The sequence below is a fragment of the Bidens hawaiensis genome, unplaced genomic scaffold (assembly GCF_021521415.1).
Source record: "Bidens hawaiensis isolate Kalapana, Puna unplaced genomic scaffold, B.hawaiensis_p1.1 tig00040767_1, whole genome shotgun sequence".
Classification (NCBI taxonomy): Eukaryota; Viridiplantae; Streptophyta; class Magnoliopsida; order Asterales; family Asteraceae; genus Bidens; species Bidens hawaiensis.
In genome coordinates, this window is record NW_027497219.1 from 92,920 (window position 1) to 114,836 (window position 21,917).

At 38.4% G+C, this 21,917-nt stretch overlaps 1 protein-coding gene across 1 annotated transcript; it reads left to right on the top strand.

Annotated features, from left to right (window-relative positions):
• The first annotated feature begins 1,532 nt into the window (after positions 1 to 1,532).
• Positions 1,533 to 19,948, top strand: LOC143592434 (uncharacterized). The gene is made up of 2 exons (XM_077072349.1): positions 1,533 to 1,920; positions 18,803 to 19,948. The coding sequence occupies exons 1-2, from the start codon at positions 1,887 to 1,889 to the stop codon at positions 19,327 to 19,329; spliced, it is 561 nt and encodes a 186-aa protein (XP_076928464.1). The 5' UTR covers positions 1,533 to 1,886; the 3' UTR covers positions 19,330 to 19,948.
• Positions 19,949 to 21,917: the final 1,969 nt, after the last annotated feature.

Genomic DNA, 21,917 nt, shown 5'->3' on the forward strand with positions numbered 1-21,917 from the left:
AGTTGATTTGTTACTCATCATTCGCTATGTTAAGCTAACGAACTAGAATGACGAATTAACTAACAAATCAGGCATGTAAGATGACGAATCAGTAACGAATTAGGCTTAATTCGTTATGGCGAAGGAGATAGAGAATTAATAATAAATTAAAATGCTAATGGAAAATGTGTTAAGACAGTTAATGGAAATAAAATTTTTCCAAGCTGACCCCAGCCAGGGGCTCTGCCCCTTGGACCCTGCTAGGGGCTGCCGCCCCTAGACCCCGCTGCCAGGGTCGCTGCCCCCGGACCCCCGTCCGTTGAGGGTTATAATTAAACTGGAGACGCAATATGGTAGTGATAGATTATTGATACGTTTAATTGTAATACAGTTAGTCGTGCACAGCTCAAGAAGGGGATTACCATAAACGGTGAACGTAACCGCATTCAGGTGAGTTTTTAGCCCCATTTACTTGTAATGTTTTCGGGGCTGTGTGCATACTCGATGTGATAGTTAATACACTTACCTTAAATGGTAAGTGTATGCCATGTATTATTTATATGTTATGTATGTATATCTTAAATGTAAATTGAAAGCTTGTCGGTACGTGAACGATCTTCGGATATTGCACGTGTTGACAAGGGAGGTATGTAAATTGAAAGCTTGTTGGTACGTGAACGATCTTCGGATATTGCACGTGCTAACAAGGGAGGTATGTTTATGATAGATGAATGTGTATGATAGATATATGTACAACATATGAATACGTTTGAATGATTAAAGAAAGTATGTATGTTATGGGCATGTATAGACAGTATGTACGAAGAAAAAGAAAGAGGTATCAGACCCTAATAATATCTGAGATAGAGAAGAAAGGGATCAGACCCTAATAATATCTGAGATAGAGAAGTAAAAAGGGATTAGACCCTAATAATATCTGAGATAGACAAGAAAGGGATCAGACCCTAATAATATCTGAGGTAGACAAGAAGGGGATCAGACCCTAATAATATCTGAGATAGACAATGGAAAGAGGGATCAGACCCTAATAATATCTGAGATAGAAAAGGACAATAATTTATATAGTATGAAAGTAATAAAGTATGAACGTATGTAATGGAAGTAAATTAGTAAAGTGACGATTATGTGTTTTCGGATGCATAATCGAAGGTAAGTGTATGTATGGTATAATGTGTGATTGACTAGAACTCACTCAGCGTAGCTGATTTTTAGTATGCACGCAGGTTAACAGATTGAGACAGCTGGTTTGAGATGAACACATGGCAGGTTTGAAGAGGCTGGCATCTGAAGATTTGTAGTGATGTTTTGATATTATCATTTATATATGTTTTAATGACAAGTTAAGAATGTTTGTAATGAATGGATGACTATTATTATTATTCCGCGAAAGTTTTAATTAACTCTGATATTTAGAACTGCGTTTATGACTAAATCCAACACCAAAGTAGGGCTACCGGTAACGGGGCCTTACAAGTTGGTATCAGAGCAAATATTCGAGAGATTTAAGCATCCTACATACTTAGACTCGAACAGAGAATGAGATTTAAGTAAGAAAAGAAAAAAGATGCTAGTTCAAGATAGCCATGTGACACTCAAGCCAGCTCAGCAAAGGTAAAGTGTATGGTTAAATATGTATGTTAACGTTATCTTAATTGCTAAATAAAGGATACGTGAATGTTCGGGATAGGATTAATTGATTGCTTGATTGGTTAATTGTTTAAGGTAGAACCAACACAAATAGACTCATAAGGGGAAGTGTATAGGTCACGGAAAGTAACGTGATCAGCTAATCACAACTGGCCACTGTTATTACCTGTTAGCCTTACTATCCTTGTACTAAATAGTTCCTTGAGTGATGACGTTTGTGTTTTCCTTTCCAGAATACGATGGCTGGATCTAGGGCAGTTGTTGGAGCAGGAGGTCGCACCGGACGTCGTGACAGGCCTCGTCGCGTCCAACGGCCTTCGGTAGAAACAGCTTCCAACACCGAAGAAGAAGGAAGTGCAGATAGAGGAAACCTTAACAACATTGAAGGGGTTCAGCTAGATCCCTTAATCCAAGCAGCTATTGTCCAAGCAGTAGCCACGGCTGTGAAAAACATGAATCCGGAGGGGTCTGCTGGAGGCCGTGAAAGAACAGCTGAAGGAGCGGGAGGAGGAGGTAGGAAAGATGATGAAGAAGAAAGAGAGGCCTTGAGTGAGGTTAAGTCTGTGAAGGGCGATGGCAGGAAAAGGGGCTGAGGTGGGTGCAACTATAAGTCCTTTAAGGGTTGTGACCCACTGAAACTGACTGGTTTGGGAGACGCAGTCGCTACTCTTCAATGGATAACTGCCATGGATAAAATTATCCTAATCAGCGAGTGCCGTCCCGACCAAGCTGTCGGTTATGCCACCCAATCATTCGAGGATGAAGCTATGTATTGGTGGGAGAGTGTGAAGCAGAGGAAGACCCGGGATGAGATTAAGGATCTGAAGTGGGAGGATCTGAAAGAGTTAGTGATGAAGAAGTTCTGAGCTGACACCGAGGTTGAGAGAGCTGAGATGAAATTTCTGAACCTGAAAGCCGGAACGATGACACATCGTGAGTATACCACCGAGTTCAACCGAATCTCTAGGTTGGTACCCGATATAGTCAACACTGAGGCTAAAAGGATCAAGTGCTATGTTAGAGGATTGCCACAGAGAGTCCTCACGCTAGTCAGGACATGTAAACCTGCTACCTTTGACTCTGCTGTCGAGCTTGCAGAGATGGTTTATGCAGACCTGGCTACGGATGACGTTGTGGTGGAAGAAGAGAAGAAAGATAAGACGTGGGTCAATCCTGTTAAACGACCCGGTACTCAGTTGTGGAACTCTAAGGATAAGAAGCAGAAGGTGTGGGAGAAGAGATCGTGCAAGACGTGTGGTAAAATGCACGGTGGTGAGTGCAATTGGGGTAAAGAATCTGACGTTTGTCATAAGTGTAGTAAGGCTCACTGAGGGGAATGCAGGCTGGGATCGAATGCCTGTTATAAGTGTGGAAAGGTGGGGCATTATGCTCCCGATTGTACTGCAAAACCCGCATGTTACAAATTCGGTAAGTCGGGCCATTTTGCTAAGGAGTGTACTGATGGTGGAGCTGGAGGTAGTGGAAAGAATGATGCTGATCAGACTAGGCCGAGGACCAGAGCTTACATGTTAACCCCGGAACAAGCCAAGTAGATTCCAGATGTTGTAACAGGTACGTTTCTAGTAAACAGTATATCCGCTTCAATATTATTCGATTCAGGTGCGAACAAAAGTTTCGTAGCCACGTCATTTAGTGAACTAGCTAAAATGAAATGCTTCCGAGTGTCAGAAACTTTTATAGTAGAAACCGCTAGTGACGCCTCGGTTAAAATAATGAGAATGGTTAAGGACTGTAATATAGAGTTAGAGGGACATGAGTTCCCTGTTACATTGTATGTTATAACCTTTGGAGGGTTCTATGTAGTTTTGGGAATGGATTGGTTGTCTGAGTATGAAGCTCAGATAGTGTGTAAGAGTAGAATAATAAGGTTAAAGTCCTTGGATGGTAGTGCGGTGACGGTTTATGGTGATAAGGAGAGTTCTGGGCTTAATGTCATTTGGATGATAAAAGCCGAGGGTTTGTTAAGGCGAGGATGCGGTGCCTACCTAGCGTATGTGTCAATGCTATGGCCGAGACAAAAGAAATGAAAGATGTTCCTATTTTGCGCGACTACCCAGAAGTATTCCCAGAGGATCTTCCGGGGTTGCCACCGGAGCGAGAGATAGAATTCCAGATAGATTTAGTACCAGGAGCCCAACCCGTCGCGAAAGCGCCTTACCGTCTAGCACTGTCTGAGATGAAAGAATTGATGTCCCAACTGCAAGAACTCCTCGACAAGGGTTTTATTAGACCAAGTGTTTCCCCGTGGGACGCACCAGTGTTATTCGTGAAGAAGAAGGATGGAAGCAAGAGAATGTGCATAGACTATTGCGAGTTGAATAAGCTTACGGTAAAGAATAGATATCCTTTGCCAAGTATTGATGATCTGTTCGACCAACTGCAAGGTTCAAGTTGGTTCTCACGAATAGATCTTAGATCAGGCTATCATTAATTGAAGGTGAAGGAGGCAGACATCCCTAAGACAGCGTTCCGAACGCGGTATGGACACTACGAGTTCCTCGTGATGTCATTCGGTCTAACAAATGCTCCTGCAGCATTTATGGACATGATGAATAGGGTGTGTCGGCCGATGTTGGATAAATCAATTATTGTCTTCATCGACGATATATTGATTTATTCAAAGAGCGCATTTGATCATGCTGAGCACCTCAAAGAGGTATTGGAGACTCTTAAGAAAGAGAAGTTGTATGCTAAGTTTTCGAAATGCGCGTTCTGGTTGCGAGAAGTGCAATTTCTAGGTCACGTGATTAATGCTAAAGGGATTACCGTTGACCCAGCTAAGATTGAAGCGATAACAAATTGGAAGACTCCATAGAATCCGACTGATATACGAAGCTAGCTAGGGTTAGCTGGCTACTATAGGAGATTCATCGAAGGTTTCTCCAAGATAGCCACACCGTTAACCGGTATGATCCGAAAGTCGATAGTATTCAGTTGGGGTAAGTTTTAAAAAGATGCTTTCCAGGAGTTAAAGAAGAGACTCACGCAAGATCCAATCCTTGCTTTACCCGATGGTGACGAGGATTTGGTTGTTTGTACTGTGGGTTAGGTTGCGTGTTTATGCAACAGGGAAAGGTGATAGCTTACGCGTCTAGACAGTTGAAAGTCCATGAGAGCACTAATCTGACGCATGACCTAGAGCTAGCAGCAGTAGTGCATGCTCTTAAGATATGGAGACATTATCTGTACGGTACTAAGTGTACTATTTACACATATCATAAGAGCTTAAAGTACTTCTTCGAGCAGAAAGAATTGAATATGAGGCAGAGAAGATGGCTGGAGTTGATAAAGGATTACGACTGCGACATTAAATACTATCCTGGTAAAGCTAATGTAGTCGCCGACGCGTTAAGCCGTAAGAATGAGTAAGTCCTTGCAACAGTAAAGTCATACCAGCTGATTATGAACTCAAGTCTATTTGAAGAAATCATCAAAGTGCAATCAGAGGTGCTGGTAAATGAAGGGTTAGTGAAGAAAGAAAGAGTTTACGGCCAACAAGATGAGTTGATGGAAAACACTCATGGTGTTAAGACTAGGTTTGGCCGTATGTGGATCCCACGCCATGGAGATCTTAGAGGTCGAATCTTAGACGAAGCTCATAAGTCAAGATATTCGATTCATCCAGGAGCTACGAAGATGTACCAAGATTTGAAAAGAGATTACTGGTGGCCAGGCATGAAGAATGATGTAGTAGATTATGTCAGTAAGTGCCTAACTTGCTTGCAAGTCAAGGCAGAGCACCACAAACCTTATGGAAAGATGCAGCCTCTAGAGATACCAGAATAGAAATGAGAACACATCACCATGGATTTCATAACTAAGCTACCTCGTACAGCTAAGCATCATGATACCATCTGGGTGATAGTGGACCGTTTGACCAAGAGTACTCACTTTCTGCCCATACGAGAGGCCATCTCGTCAGAAACGTTAGCAAATTTGTTCATAAAAGAGGTTGTGTCTAAGCATGGAGTACCGTTATCGATCGTGTCCGATAGAGATACTCGGTTTACTTTGAGATTTTGGAAGAAGTTCCATGAAGCTATGGGAACGAGATTGAACATCAGTACGGCGTATCATCCTCAAACCGATGGACAGTCTGAAAGGACGATCCAAACCCTTGAGGATATGCTACGTGCTTGTGTTTTAGATTTTGGTGGAAGTTGGGATGATCATTTGCATCTGGCAGAGTTCTCCTATAAGAACAGCTACCATTCAAGTATTGGTATGCCACCGTTTGAGATGCTTTACGGTAGACGATGTAGAACCCCGGTATGTTGGGGAGAGATTGGTCAGAAGGAGATAGGAAGTTTAGAAGTGGTTCAAGAAACATCTTCAAAGTTCGATCAGATTAGGGCAAGAATGAAAGCTGCTCAAGACAGACAAAAGTCTTATGCTGATAAGCGGCGACGACCGATTGAGTTCAACGTTGGTGACAATGTGATGCTTAAGGTCTCGCCTTGGAAAGGAATTATCCGTTTTAGAAGGAGGGGGAGGTTGAGTCCGAGGTACATTGGACTGCTTAAGATTATAGATCGTGTAGGTGAAGTGGCTTATAAGCTGGATTTGCCAGAAGAGTTAGAAGGAATTCATTCAACCTTCCATGTTTCTCATATGAGAAAATGTCTAGTTGATGACACGTCTCACGTGCCATTAATGGACATTGAGGTTGATGAACAGTTGAACTACATCGAGCAACCGATTAAGATAGTTGATCGCAAGGAAAAGCAACTCCGTCACAAGGTTATACCTTTAGTGAAAGTGATATGGAAGCCTCGCAAGGGTTCAGATGCTACTTGGGAAGCTGAGGATGAGATGCGCAAGTTTTACCCGAATTTGTTTATGTAATAGTTAGGTTTCGGGGACGAAACCTCTTTAAGGAGGGAAGACTTGTAACATCCTACTTTTGGTTATAATAATAAAATAAATTTCATTTATTTTATATTGTGTCGTTTATCGGTTTAGATAATAAACTGTTCACGGTTGGGCTTGGACTTAGAAGATGCAATATAAGATGGAATGGGCCTTAGGTCCATGGGCTTAAAGGAGTATAAATATCCCTTAAACCCTAAACTTTCCCATTTTCATCCATCTCTACACCTTAGCCTACACCTTCCAAAACACACATATCATCCTATAACCCGAACCAAGATCCAAAGACGAGAACCCGAGCTTGTTGGTGCTAGATAGTCGTGAAGAACCAAAACAACATCAAGGACCAGCTCGTGTTCGTAGTTCGACTCGTTTAAGGTACGTTTATATTTAGAAATCGTTCATATAGGTTCGGTTTGATTAGGGAAATCATAGATCTGTTTTAGTATGTTAAAAACGAATCTAATGAAACAAACCTTACTAAAATTGGTTAGCATTTGATAGGTTAATTGTTAACCTAAACTAACCCGTAACATAGATGCACAAATCGCGCCCCTTAAACATGGATGTTTGGCCGATTTGATGGTTAGGGTTTGTAGGCGCTGGGATTGCGAGTTCAATGGTACCAATTTCATGTTGTTTCGTTAAGAATCGGGGGTTTAATTGCAGATTTGGTGCCCTTGACTGTTCTTGTTCAAATCGATTTTGACTTTGACCCCGAGTCAAAGCCTGGATAAGAATATGGGCTAATTCGTCAAGGTTGGATAAGACAGAGCCATTTCGTTACGCTAAAATAACGAATCAGGTGATTCGTTACTCACCCAATCCGTTATGATTACAACAACGAACTAGGTCATTCGTTACTGGTCAATTCGTTATAATAAGACAGCGAACCAGACGGCGAATTAGGAGACTCGTTAATAACCAATTCGTTATACTTAGATAACGAATCAGTTGATTCGTTACTCATCATTCGCTATGTTAAGCTAACGAACTAGAATGACGAATTAACTAACGAATCAGGCATGTAAGATGACGAATCAGTAATTAATTAGGCTTAATTCGTTATGGCGAAGGAGATAGCGAATTAAATAATAAATTAAAATCTTAATGGAAATTGTGTTAAGACAGTTAATGGAAATAATATTTTTCCAAGCTGACCCCAGCCAGGGACTCTGCCCCTTGGACCCTGCTAGGGGCTGCTGCCCCTAGACCCCGCTGCCAGGGGCGCTGCCCCCGGACCCCCGTCCGTTGAGGGTTATAATTAGACTAGAGACGCAATATGTGTAATGATAGATAATTGATACGTGTAATTTTTTTTACAGTTAGTCGTGCACAGCTCAAGAAGGGGATTACCATAAACGGTGAACGTAATCGCATTCAGGTGAGTTTCTAGCCCCATTTCCTTGTTATGTTTTCGGGACTGTGTACATACTTGATGTGATAGTTAATACACTTACCTTAAATGGTAAGTGTATGCCATGTATTATTTATATGTTATGTGTGTATATCTTAAATGTAAATTGAAAGCTTGTCGGTGCGTGAACGATCTTCGGATATTGCACGTGTTGACAAGGGAGGTATGTAAATTGAAAGCTTGTCGGTACGTGAACGATCTTCGGATATTGCACGTGCTAACAAGGGAGGTATGTTTATGATAGATGAATGTGTATGATAGATATATGTACAACATATGAATACGTTTGAATGATTAAAGAAAGTATGTATGTTATGGGCATGTATTGGCAGTATGTACGAAGATGAAGAAAGAGGGATCAGACCCTAATAATATCTAAGATAGAGAAGAAAGGGATCAGACCCTAATAATATCTGAGATAGACAAGAAATGGATCAGACCCTAATAATATCTGAGATAGACAAGAAAGGGATCAGACCCTAATAATATCTGAGATAGACAAAGGAAAGAGGGATCAGACCCTAATAATATCTGAGATAGAAAAGGACAATAATTTATATAGTATGAAGGTACTAAAGTATGAACGTATGTAATGGAAGTAAATTAGTAAAGTGACGATTATGTGTCTTCGGATGCATAATCGAAGGTAAGTTTATGTATGGTATAATGTGTGATTAACTAGAACTCACTCAGTGTAGCTGATTTTTAGTATGCACGCAGGTTAACAGATTGAGGCAGCTGGTTTGAGATGGACACATGGCAGGTTTGAAGACGCTGGCATCTGAAGATTTGTCGTAATGTTTTGATATTATCATTTATATTATGTTTTAAAGACAAGTTAAGAATGTTTGTAATGAATGGATGACTATTATTATTATTATTATTCCGCGAAAGTTTTAATTAACTCTGATATTTAGAACTGCGTTTATGAGTAAATCCAACACCAAAGTAGGGCTACCGGTAACGGGGCCTTACAGCAAACGTCAAAGGACTTCTAAATCATAGTTCAGTTGGGCATGTAGTATATTTTCTTAATGGTTCATCGTGTGGAATAGAGGAAACTCAACTTTGGCTAATTAGCATAATAGTGATCCGAATCTTATGAACAACATCTTTTGGATGTTGTAATCTATTACAAACTTCCTCATTATTGAATTCCATGAACTCAAATTACCATATGGACCAAAATAGGAAACGAGGCGTATTAGTATTCTTCGCTCGATAGACTAACTTGATCGATAGATGAAACTCTTATATACAAATTCTTATTTATGAACCACCATCTCCTTGAGCTATATAAGCCTTATTCGGTAAATCCTTAACATTTGTATCACTTCCGCAATGGTAGCCCTACCTATTACTAAGCTTATATGGATATGAGATTGAACTATTGAGACTCAACTCCTTTACTACTTTTGAAATTTTTCCATTTCTTTACAAATGGATGTTTATATCAAATAAACTCTTAAAAAGTCGTAATTGAATGCATCAACTTTTACAAACATTGATAGGATATTCGCATGACAAACCTCTCGGTTTATTTTATCTTAATATCTCTAATCAAGTGAATACTTGAATTTCGTTTGGTTCCCAATAACATTAAAAATCATTAATCTTAGCACTTCCTATTTACTTATACTGTCAAGCGTTCAGACTCTTTCACTATCAAGAAACTATGGTTATAGTTTCCGTATATCAAAATTAAAATTTTGAGTACGAAATTTCTTTCAACAAGGGGATGATGTGACAAATGGAAAATTTTTCTTAAATACGAGTAACACTGCCCAAATATTAGTGGCACAAGCATATAGACTAAAAGTCTACTGACGTACTGAATGTACAGTGAACAAACCTATAGACTGAAAGTCTACATACGTACTGAATGCACAGTGAACAAACATATAGACGTGAAGTCTACTGAATTTACTAAGACCAAACATATAGACGAAATTCGACTGGTGTACTTAGTAGCATATCAATTTTCGGGACGAAAATTCTTTCAACAAGGGAATGATGTGACACCCGGCATATTCAGGTTAACTCCGTTAACTAAACACAGTTAAATCTTGTTGACTATGTCTGTAAACTCAGTTAGTTCGGTTAACTACGTTAATAAACCCTTATGCATGTAGTGTCATGTATGCGTACATTTAAGTTAGTCGTGTCGTTGGTGACCCAAGTAAGAGTAACTAGTTATTGATAACTAGAATAATAAACTTGTCACACATGATATGTTACATGTAATATATGTGGTAGATGTAATTGTATTACATGCTTAAGATGTTACATGATTAGTTGTTGCATACCCATATGTTGTAAGAGATTGAACAATTAAATAACATAACATATAATATATTACATGGTAAGTAACAAAAGAGAAGTGCACAACATATGGTTACTAGGAAATGGTTGTAATAAAATGTAACATGTCACAAATTAAATAAAATAAAGTTATGTAATGTTTAATCAAATTGATGATGACTTAATGAGGGTGTAAATGAATATGTAATGAGGATTAAATAACAATGAAGATTAAAACTTTTCGTTTTCTCTCCTTGGCCGTCCAATTCACACACACATACACACATTTTATTTTCTCAAAATCTCTCTCAAAAATCATAAACAATTTGGTGAATTTGGAAGAAAGAATATTGGATTTTTGAATCAAGCAATAGGTAAGTATAGTTTAGTATATATTCTTGTGTATATTTTGATTTTTGATTCATGAAACCTAGTATCCAAATAATCGGATTTGTGATAAATGAATCAAGGATGATCAAGGTTAACTGTTAAAAGAAATTTTGTGTCTTATTATAAAAGAAAAGGATGGAAACCTTTTGATAACAAAATATTATTTTATAAATCAGTAAAATAATGAAAGACATGAGATTTGACTGTATAAAAATGTTTCTTGATGATTAAAGATCATAAGGATATATGAATCATGATTTTTTGTGACTTTTGGTTTGAATCTGTTTGTTGACAGATTCTGTGTTTTAGATTGTAGATTGAATAACTTGATGATACATTGGTGTTTCTGATTGATTTTTAATACTGTGATTAAGTACGTTGAATCTAGTTTTCAAAAAGTCAATAATCATAATATTTGGACTTTGTTTGACTAGTTTTTATTAATTTACAAAATCGGGTTGCAATCCTGATTGAAAGAGAAATTTTTTGAGTTGTGTTGTAAATTGTATATCTTGAGATTGATAATAGATATAGGTGTGATTCCACTTCTAAAATGTTATAAATTGAAGTAGAAATCTAATCCAATTGGTCTTGCATCAATTGGACAAATACAGGATTTTTGGAAAATATTTGTGTGCCAATGTGTTAAAATAAAGACGGAAATTAGGTTGTTGAATGTGAATATTCTGCAAGTTTGGGTGAATTGGAAAATTATAAGAAAAATATATATTATACCTAATACTTGTAAAAATATGTGTGAATTATTTGGTAATTTAATTACAAGTTTTGGTTGGTTGGAAAAATCAGTTTTGATGATTGAAAACTTGTTAAGGATGATTAGCATATTAGTTAGTGAAAATAATTGTAATTTGTAATAGATTGATTATGGTAAATTGAATTTTAACTTTATGGGTCAACTTAGAACTATTTGACTAAGTGGTTAGTTTTACTTGTGAAGTGTTGAAAGTGGTAAAAGTTAGACTTAGTCATAGGATTGTATGAAAGGTGGCTAAGTGCACATTACTTGATTGTTGTTAAATTGTGACTAGGAACATCATGTAATCATTCTAAGTCTAGAATATTGGTCAAAAGTCACCAACAGGCCGTTGGTCAACATTTTGGTCAAAGGTCGACAAAACTCAAATTTTAGTCTTCGGTCATCGAGACTTGGACTTTTTAGTTAACGGTCAACAACTTGGACCTTTTGGTCAAAAGTCAAACAAAAAGTAAAACTTTGGTCAAAGTCAACAAAAAGTCAAACTTTTGTCAACTTCAAATAAACAAGGGAATTGTTTGGATACTAAGGGTTTTAGGAATCGCTTAGCAAATACTTATAGTGCTTGTATGATTTAGGCACTAGAACAACTTCGACTTAAGCAGTTGACTTTCAATTTGAACCGCATTCGAGGTGAGTTTCACTATCCCACTTTTTACTTACTCCTTTTGGGGGGGAAACATGCAACATACAAACTTTTTGGATAATTGTAGACTTTTTAATACCTCATGTGTACATAGTGCACTTAAACTGAAGTCCCCCATACACATTGGACCGTTAACAATTGTACATTGGCTCGGTAATTAAAGGTAGTACTACTGGGATTGACGAACCCCCTCGGGGCTCTCGGTTGAGGGAGTCGCCGGGCGTCTCATTTACTAGAAACACACTAGTCTTATATTAGACTTCGTGGGTGGCAAACAAACGAACAAGTCAGCCTCGGTCACAATGGAACTCACACTAATGTAACATGATTGTTAGCTTAATTAACTAGCGGTATTACTAATGCATACATTATCCATGCTTTATTGCTTACAACGCTTACGTACTAAATGGTTTGTTTAACAAACCTGTTTTCAAACTCAAACCTGTGAACTCACCAACCGTTGTGTTGACCCGTTTTAGCATGTCTTTCTCAGGTGTTTAAGGTGCACGTGCGAAGTTGAAATGAGTCTAGGATGCATGGATCCCACTAAGCATCGAATTATGTTGGGAGTCTTTAATGAAATGTTATGTCTGGGCGTCTTGAAACACACTCTGGGTTTTTAAGTGTTTTTCATAAATTATACGCTTCCGCAACTGTAACAACTTTATTGTAAATGTACTTACCTCATTTATGACTAGTAGGAGAGCCCGCGCGTTGCAGCGAGAACAATATAAATTCTGTCAATATCATTCGGTTCATTATTCCATGGTCGATTTTACATGGTCAAACTACCATGTTGAAAACATACAAAGTAAAGGTAGTCCTCAACTTTTATTTTTTAAGTTGAATTTTCATTTGGCGTCCCTCAATATTAACCCAAACAACACAATCTGCAAATTATTAAAATGACAGAAACAAATCAAAATCATAGTAATTATACACAATTTAGTTGGACAAAAAAGGAGTTTTTTTCTTCCGGGGCCATCAAATAGGCATACTTAATGAAGCATGTGTCGAATTAAAGTTAATATATTTGGGACATCAACCTACAAACCAAATGCAATTGCAACGCTCTAATAATGGCCTAATCCATTTAATTAGAATCCAATCCCATCTACAAGGTGACCAAAAGCACACCAAGACAAAGAGTACCATTTATCAAATACTGACATACCCCTTAAAAATTTAAAACAAAACCAAATAAAAAACCGAATCTCTTATTGGTGATCACCGTAGCTTTTTAAGTAATTCAGAATTTTCTGAAATCCATAAGTGTTCAGTGTTCGTGTCAGGAATCTCTAGAAGCTGATAAACCAATGCATACTTTGTGCCTTTCTCCAATTATGCTAGAACAACCATCTCAAGCAGATCACATTGCATCATTATTAAACAACATGATCAATTTCATTGCATAACACAGTTTTGTTTGAAATAAAAATTATTAAACCAGTAAATTACCCCTCGTAAACAATAATGTCACTACATAGGGTTTACTTAGCTCCAGTGAAACCTCTAATATTAGTGTGAATCACAACCCCTTCTAAACAAAGTTGAATCACAACCCCATGTTTTAAATTATTAGTTTGATATTGGTTTTCACACAAAACATGTAGTTATTAACTAATAAACTGAACTGGTTCGATGAAAAAGTTGAAGCTAAAACTGATACAACCGGCAGTGGTTATTTTGGTTCAATTTCAAAAGAATATCAAACTGTTTCTGGTCCAAGGGTAATCTGGGATGTTTCTAACATATAGAGCTTGTTAGAATAGAAAGATTATCCAAAATGATTTTTTGACTTGGACTTTCAAGAGTCAAGCCAAAAAGCATTGTCCAAATTTGAGAACACATCACAAACATTTTAATGAAAACTACTCATTTTCAAAACCTACTGACCAAGTTTATGTAGGAAGTAGGTCACAATAATAATAAAATATATTAGTTAAAAAATTAACTCCAAATTTTCCAACAGTTTATAGTTGGGATGAGCAAATTCGGTACCGGTACCGAAATTGGTACCGTTTCGGTACCGAAATTGGTACCGTTTCGGTACTGATTTGGTACCGTCGGTACCAAATCGGTACCAAAGTTTTGAGTTTCGGGATCGGTACGGTAATGGTATTTCCCGAATTTCACTTTCAATACCGGTAACGAATCGAATATTTCGGTACCGATACGATACCGAGCTCATCCCTAGTTTATAGCCAGATGTTATAATCGAGACAAGCATATCTCTGACCTTGGGTTGTTTCTTATGATCTCCCTGCACCATTTAACTGTTTCATGTTCTTGTTTTTCAAGCTAACACACGATTAAGAATATATCTTTAGCAAATGAAGTGTTGTAGAATATTATACGAGTGAAACTGTGAAAGTAAAGTTACAAGAACTACTGTCCCATATTTTCAACTTCTTGAGCAGTGTAGAAATGTGACAAAAACCACATCTCTCAAGCTTTTTTAGGTCCTACCTATTTAACTCATAAAAAGAAATCGACTATCAAATTAGTTAGGTGTTTTTTTAAGATAAAAAAAAGCTCACCATTGGGATGGCAAAAAAGCCCGAGCCTGACGGGTATACCCGAAACCCGATGGGTATGGAATTAAGATTTAAAAATTTTTGTGGGTACGGGTCGAGTATGGGATTAGATTATACCTGGCCCGATTACCCGAAAACGCATACCCGTTTACCCGAAATATATACCCGAAAAAATCTTTGTATTTCGTAGGTTATGAAGCATATATATATATATATAGGGGAGAGTTATACTAAAAAGAAGTTGTTTCCTAGGAATACTAAGAATAAATCATAGCCATTGGATCATGTTAATCAATGGTTGAGATTTAAAATTACCAAAAACCGACATAGTTTCCTATAATTACTCTTTCACCACTATAACCGACATAGTTTCTTAGAATTGTTCTTTCACCATAGGTTGTAATGCCACTTGTCAAAAATTTATTGGTTCTTACCATTCTTAGGAAACTCTTTCTTTTTATTTGAACTCTTTTCTATATATATATATATATATATATATATGGGTGGGTTAACGTAAAATAATGGCTTATCATACATTAGGTACGCGATTTTTCAGAGCGTTTGATTAAAAAACGTGCGGTGGCAATTTCGTAAATAACCCAACAGTAGTTCGCGATCAAAATTCGTCGATTACAAATCAACTCTGATCCAAATACGGAACTTGTCGTTCAATCTAATCCAATTTCTAAACTCTAATCACAGCTTAAAGTATGAAATCTCTAAAGTCAAAAACCAAAATTGAAATAGAACGTCCCTGAACATTAAAAATCTTCAAATTGATCAAAAATTGATGATTTAATCAAACGAATTGATGTGTAAGTGACTTTAGAATCATCAATCGATTATGAAAATACAAATTAACACACTTAATTGAGCTGTGATTAGGGTTCATGTTTAAACGTTCTGCTCAAAGTTTAAACGCTCTGACCAAAATAAACACAAAATTGATGATTTAATCAATCGAATTGATATGTAAGAGGCTTTAGAATCATCAATCGATTATAGATTTACAGAAATAACGCACTCAATCGAGCTCTGATTAGGGTTAAAAATATTATGTTTAAACGTTCTGAAACAAAACTGAAGATCTTTAAACGTTCTGACCAAAAAAGAGCATATTTAAACGTTCTAAAACTTTCAATGAAGTTCTGGGTGTTCAAAAAACAATGAACATCTTTGAAACTTTCTAATACGTTCTAAGAAGTTCAGGTTGTTAAAAAAAATTTATAAGTTCTGATAAAGTTTAGAAGTTCTAAGAAGTTCTGGGTGTTAAAAAAAGTTTAGAAGTTTTAAGAAGTTCTCGGTGTTCAGATCTTTTAAAACTAATAGAAAAAAATTAAACACCTGTAAACATGAAATTGAACACTGAATCACTTCATATAATCTCATAATCATCAAATAATCGTCAATCGACCGTTAATTTGATCATTGATTCGACCATATGAACAAAATATGGAACGTCTGCAACTGGGTTTCTGCAAATGGCGCGTAAAACTTTTAACGTTCAGTTAAAACCCATCACTCAAAACTCAAAATTGATCAATTGAAACTTCAAATTGATGATTAATTGGACCAATTTCAAAGTTTAATTGGTCAATTAGTTCAACAATTTCAATTTCAATTGGTCAATTTTATCAACAGGTCGTGACGGAGGAAGATGGTGTACGGTGGACGGAATCATTGGATGGTGGACGGTGGATAGGATCGTTTGATGGTGACGGATTGCTGAACGGTCATGTTGAAGGTGGATGAAATCGATGGGAGCAACGATTTGATGAATATTACAATATTGCCACCGCGTGTTATTTGAAATCGACGGGGATGCGAGTCGCGTACATGTACGATTAGGAATTATTGTATTGGATCCTTTATCTATATATATATATATATATATAAAGACTATAATGATATTATTTACTTATTGTCACGCTTATACATATGAAGTGTATTATATTTAAATTTATAATAATTTTTGTATGAATAAAATGTATAAAATAATTTTAAAATAAATAAATACTAAAAACAACGTACTTGAAAGTCCCAACGGGTATACCCGATACCCGCGGATATGCCCGATACCATTACCCGATACCCGACGGGTAATTACCAGACTAATACCCGACGGGTAATGGGTCGGGCATGGGATACGATTTTACAATCGGGTACGGGCATGAGATTACCGATACCCGGCCCGTTGCCATCCCTACTCACCAATCTTGACATAATGGAACTCCCACAAACAACATCAAAGCTTCCCACCTTTTAGACATTAGATGATAACGAAGAACAGTTTGTAATAAAATATAAGTGTGTTTGTGTGTGTGTTGACCAGCTTACCTTTGGACCAGTTTGACCAAAAATAGCATTGTCTACAGCTATTGTAAAATCACATACCATATGCAATACATTATACATGTCCTCCACCAACAGCATAGCCTGCAACCTTTTTATTAAAAAAAAGGAAAAAAAAGACACAATCATATATTATTATTATTTGCAACATAAAAGGTAAACAACTACATTTACCATAGCTATCACTGGCTTTGGAAGTCGTCGAATCTGCACCTATGATGGGATAAAAGCGCGCTTATTAAATTAGTTAATAACGTTACAAATATTAATATCGGGTTTGACAAGAGATGTGCATCATGAAATGAAAATGATTACTTGTAAATCAAGAACATTTAGACGACCAAAATTCTTGAAATAAGCATAGCCATCTCCACTTCTAAGTGCCTGATCACCACCGCTACAAAAGGCCTTGGTTCCCTGATGCACTCATATGTTCAAAAGGCATCGGTTATAGGTTCAGTTTTAGCTTATAACCAAACAAATAAACAAATTTACATTGCTATTAGTCAAGATAAAAAATGTACCTTTCCAGTGAGAATAATTACTCCTATTGTACTATCATCTCTAGCATTACTGAAAGCGCGAATTAGTTCGTTAATTATATGCGGTCGGAATCGTTCCTCCTCTTGGACCTGTTTATTGTTATCTGCAAAATATAAAGACAAAAGGTCCACAAATTTTGATCTTTAACCCTCATAACTTATTCTAGAATCTAGATACCAATGTTTATGGCATTCCATACTTCTTGATGTCATTTTATTCTCTTCTCAGGTACCTTCAGTAAAGAAGGCATAATTCATATTTTCACCGATCATTATTCGGTCTTACTTTCTGCATTTAACCGAAACCCGACCCAAGAAAACCCGAACTAACCCAAATCATAGTAATTTTGATGGGTTCCTGGTTCTGAACTAAAGTGAACCGGTTCAATGTAAAAATTGAAGCTAAAATTAATACAACCGGTGGTGGTTATTTTGGTTCAATTCAAAAGAATTCATGTTTATCATAACTAAGCATTCAAAAAGAACCAATCATAAATATGCAACCAAATAGAGGTTTACAATAGCAAAACAGTACTGAATTGTGGCTGTAATTGTTGTCTAAATTACCTCCTCACAACTCTAATTTTTTCCAAATCAGTACATATAAAACGAAAGCTCTAAAATTGGGATTTCAGAGATCATTAATTTTATCGGCGTCTCCCTTAGGGTGGCTAAATGACCATTTTTATCCATCTAATACTTTTATATGAATTTGAGGGGAAATTGAATACCTGGATAATGTGGGTTGAAGAAGGAGGTGATTGGAGACGAAAGGGACTGCAATTGTGATTCTGTAGAACTGTGTTTATGAGTAAATCCAACGTCCAAAGGTGAGGCACCGGTAACGGGGCCTTACAAGTTGGTATCAGAGCAAAGTTCGAGAGATTTAAGCATCCTATATGCTTAGACTCGAACAGAGAATGGATTTAAGTAAGAGAAAAAAAGGAAAATGCCAGTTCGAGATAGCCATGTGTCACTCAAGCAAGCTCGGTAAATGTAAAGTGTATGGTCAAATATGTGTGTTAATGTTAAGCTTAATTGCTAAATAAAGGATATGTGAATTTTAGGGATAGGGTTAATTGACTATTGATTGATTAACTGTTTAGAGTAGAACCAACACAAATAGACTCATAAGGGGAAGTGCATAGGACACGGAAAGTAACGTGATTAGCTAATCACAGCTGGCCACTGTTATTACCTGTTAGCCTTACTATCCTTGTACTAAATAGTTCCTTGGTTGATGACGTTTGTGTTTTCCTTTCCAGAATACGATGGCTGGATCTAGGGCAGTTGTTGGAGCGGGAGGTCGCACTGGACGTCGTGGTAGGCCACGTGCGGTCCGACGACCTTCTGTGGCGGCAGCTTCTGTCAAGGGAGAAGAAGGAAGTGCAACTGGAGGAAACCTTAATAACAATGAAGGGGTTCAACTCGATCCCTTAATTCAAGCAGCTATCGTTCAGGCTGTAGCAGCTGCTGCGAAGAACTGGAATCCCGATAAGTCTGCTGGAGGCCGAGAAGGAACCGCTGAGAGGGTGGAAGGTGATGGTAGGAAGGATGACGAAGGAGAGAGGGAGGCTTCGAGTGTTGTAAGGTCTGTGAAAGTGGATGATAGGAAGAGGGGCCGAGGTGGTTACAACTACAAGTCCTTCAAAGGATGTGACCCGCCGGAGCTAACTGGATTAGGAGACGCCATCGCTACTCTCCAATGGATAACCGCTATGGACAAGATTATCCGTATTAGCGAGTGCCGTCCCGACCAAGCTGTGGGTTATGCTACCCAATCATTCGATGACGAAGCAATGTACTGGTGGGAGACAGTCGAGCAGAGGTAGGGTCCAGAGGAGACCGAGGCGATGAAGTGGGAAGATCTAAAAAATTGGTGATGAAGAGGTTCTGTGTTGATGCCGAAGTTGAAAGGGCGGAGATGAAGTTCCTGAATTTGAAGGCCGGTGAGATGACGCATCGTGAGTATACCACCGAATTCAACCGACTGTCCAGGTTGGTGCCTGATATGGTGGACACTGAGGCTAAGAGAATCAAATGTTATGTGAGGGGATCGCCACAAAAAGTCCGCACGATAGTCAGGGCAAATAAACCTGCTACTTTTGACTCTGCTGTCGAACTTGCAGAAGTGGTTTATGATGACCTGGTTGTGGACGATGTGGTGGTGGTGGAGGAAAAGAAGGAGAAAAAATGGACTACTCCTGCTAAGCGGTCTGGCGATGTGATGACAACAACTAATGAGAGAAAGGCTAAGGTTGGAAACAAGGATGCCTGTGAGACGTGTAGGCAAGTGCACCGGGGGGAATGCAAGACTGGGACAGACAAGTGCTATCGGTGTGGAAAGAGTGGGAATTACTCTCGAGAATTCCCTGACCGTCCGAAGTGCTTCAAATGCGGAAAAACTGACCATATGGCTAGGGATTGCAAGGAATCGGAGGCGGGAGGTGCGAAAGGGTAAAGACTTAGGAAAACTGCAGAGAGAAGCACCGAGTGAAGGAATAATTGCTTATGCAATAGTTTTATTTTGTTTAATTATGATTTGCTAAGAACTTGTTTCGTGTTAAGGTTTAAAACTTATGCTCGTCTATGATGTGTAATATATTGAGTTGGTATTGAATGGTTATTTGTGTTATGATAGAATGTCGTTAAGGACAATAGCGTTAAATAGTACGATACAAGGCCCCTTGTAAAGACAGGACGAGACTTGGTAAGTCGAGAGCCTCATGGATAAGCTATATTAAAAGCTAAAACACATGAACACCGCTCGGTGACTACAAGTCGGGAGTAAGAACGATAACTCAGAAAGCATAGACGATTCAATAACGTGCGTGAATATAAAAAAAGGGGAGTGTTCCTTTTACAAGGAATAAGCTAGGTTTCGGGGAAGAAACCTCTTTAAGGAGGGAAGACTTGTAACATCTCGAAATTTCTAAGAATAATATTATATATATTATTTACTTATGAAGGGGAACGTCCAAAGGTGAGGCACCAGTAACGGGGCCTTACAAGTTGGTATCAGAGCAAAGTTCGAGAGATTTAAGCATCCTATATGCTTAGACTCGAACAGAGAATGAGATTTAAGTAAGAGAAAAAAAAAAGGAAAATGCCAGTTCAGGATAGCCATGTGTCACTCAAGCAAGCTCGTTAAAGGTAAAGTGTATGGTCAAATATGTGTGTTAATGTTAAGCTTAATTGCTAAATAAAGGATATGTGAATTTTAGGGATAGGGTTAATTGACTATTGATTGATTAACTGTTTAGAGTAGAACCAACACAAATAGACTCATAAGGGGAAGTGTATAGGACACGGAAAGTAACGTGATCAGCTAATCACAGCTGGCCACTGTTATTACCTGTTAGCCTTACTATCCTTGTACTAAATAGTTCCTTGGTTGATGACGTTTGTGTTTTCCTTTCCAGAATACGATGGCTGGATCTAGGGCAGTTGTTGGAGCGGGAGGTCGCACTGGACGTCGTTGTAGGCCACGTGCGGTCCGACGACCTTCTGTGGCGGCAGCTTCTGTCACGGGAGAAGAAGGAAGTGCAACTGGAGGAAACCTTAATAACAATGAAGGGGTTCAACTCGATCCCCTAATTCAAGCAGCTATCGTTCAGGTTGTAGCAGCTGCTGCGGAGAACTAGAATCCCGATAAGTCTGCTGGAGGCCGAGAAGGAACCGCTGAGAGGGTGGAAGGTGATGGTAGGAAGGATGACGAAGGAGAGAGGGAGGCTTCGAGTGTTGTAAGTTCTGTGAAAGTGGATGATAGGAAGAGGGGCCGAGGTGGTTGCAACTACAAGTCCTTCAAAGGATGTGACCCGCTGGAGCTAACTGGATTAGGAAACGCCATCGCTACCCTCCAATGGATAACCGCTATGGACAAGATTATCCGTATTAGCGAGTGTCGTCCCGACCAAGCTGTGGGTTATGCTACCCAATCATTCGGTGACGAAGCAATGTACTAGTGGGAGACAGTCGAGCAGAGGAAGGGTCCAGAGGAGACCGAGGCGATGAAGTGGGGAGATCTGAAAAATTGATGATGAAGAGGTTCTGTGCTGAAGCCAAAGTTGAAAGGGCGGAGATGAAGTTCCTGAATTTGAAGGCCGGTGAGATGACGCATCGTGAGTATACCACCGAATTCAACCGACTCTCCAGGTTGGTGCCTGATATGGTGGACACTGAGGCTAAGAGAATCAAATGTTATGTGAGAGGATCGCCACTAAAAGTCCGCACGATAGTCAGGGCAAATAAACCTGCTACTTTTGACTCTACTGTCGAACTTGCAGAAGTGGTTTATGATGACCTGGTTGTGGACGATGTGGTGGTGGTGGAGGAAAAGAAGGAGAAGAAATGGACTACTCCTGCTAAGCGGTCTGGCGATTTGATGACAACAACTAATGAGAGAAAGGCTAAGGTTGGA

Excerpts from the sequence above, each read along its gene's own strand:
- LOC143592434 (XM_077072349.1), top strand. The coding sequence starts at position 1,887 with ATGGCTGGATCTAGGGCAGTTGTTGGAGCAGGAG. Across the intron at positions 1,921-18,802 it reads GGCAGTTGTTGGAGCAGGAG|GTCGCACTGGACGTCGTGGT; the intron begins GTCGCACCGGAC and ends TTGGAGCGGGAG.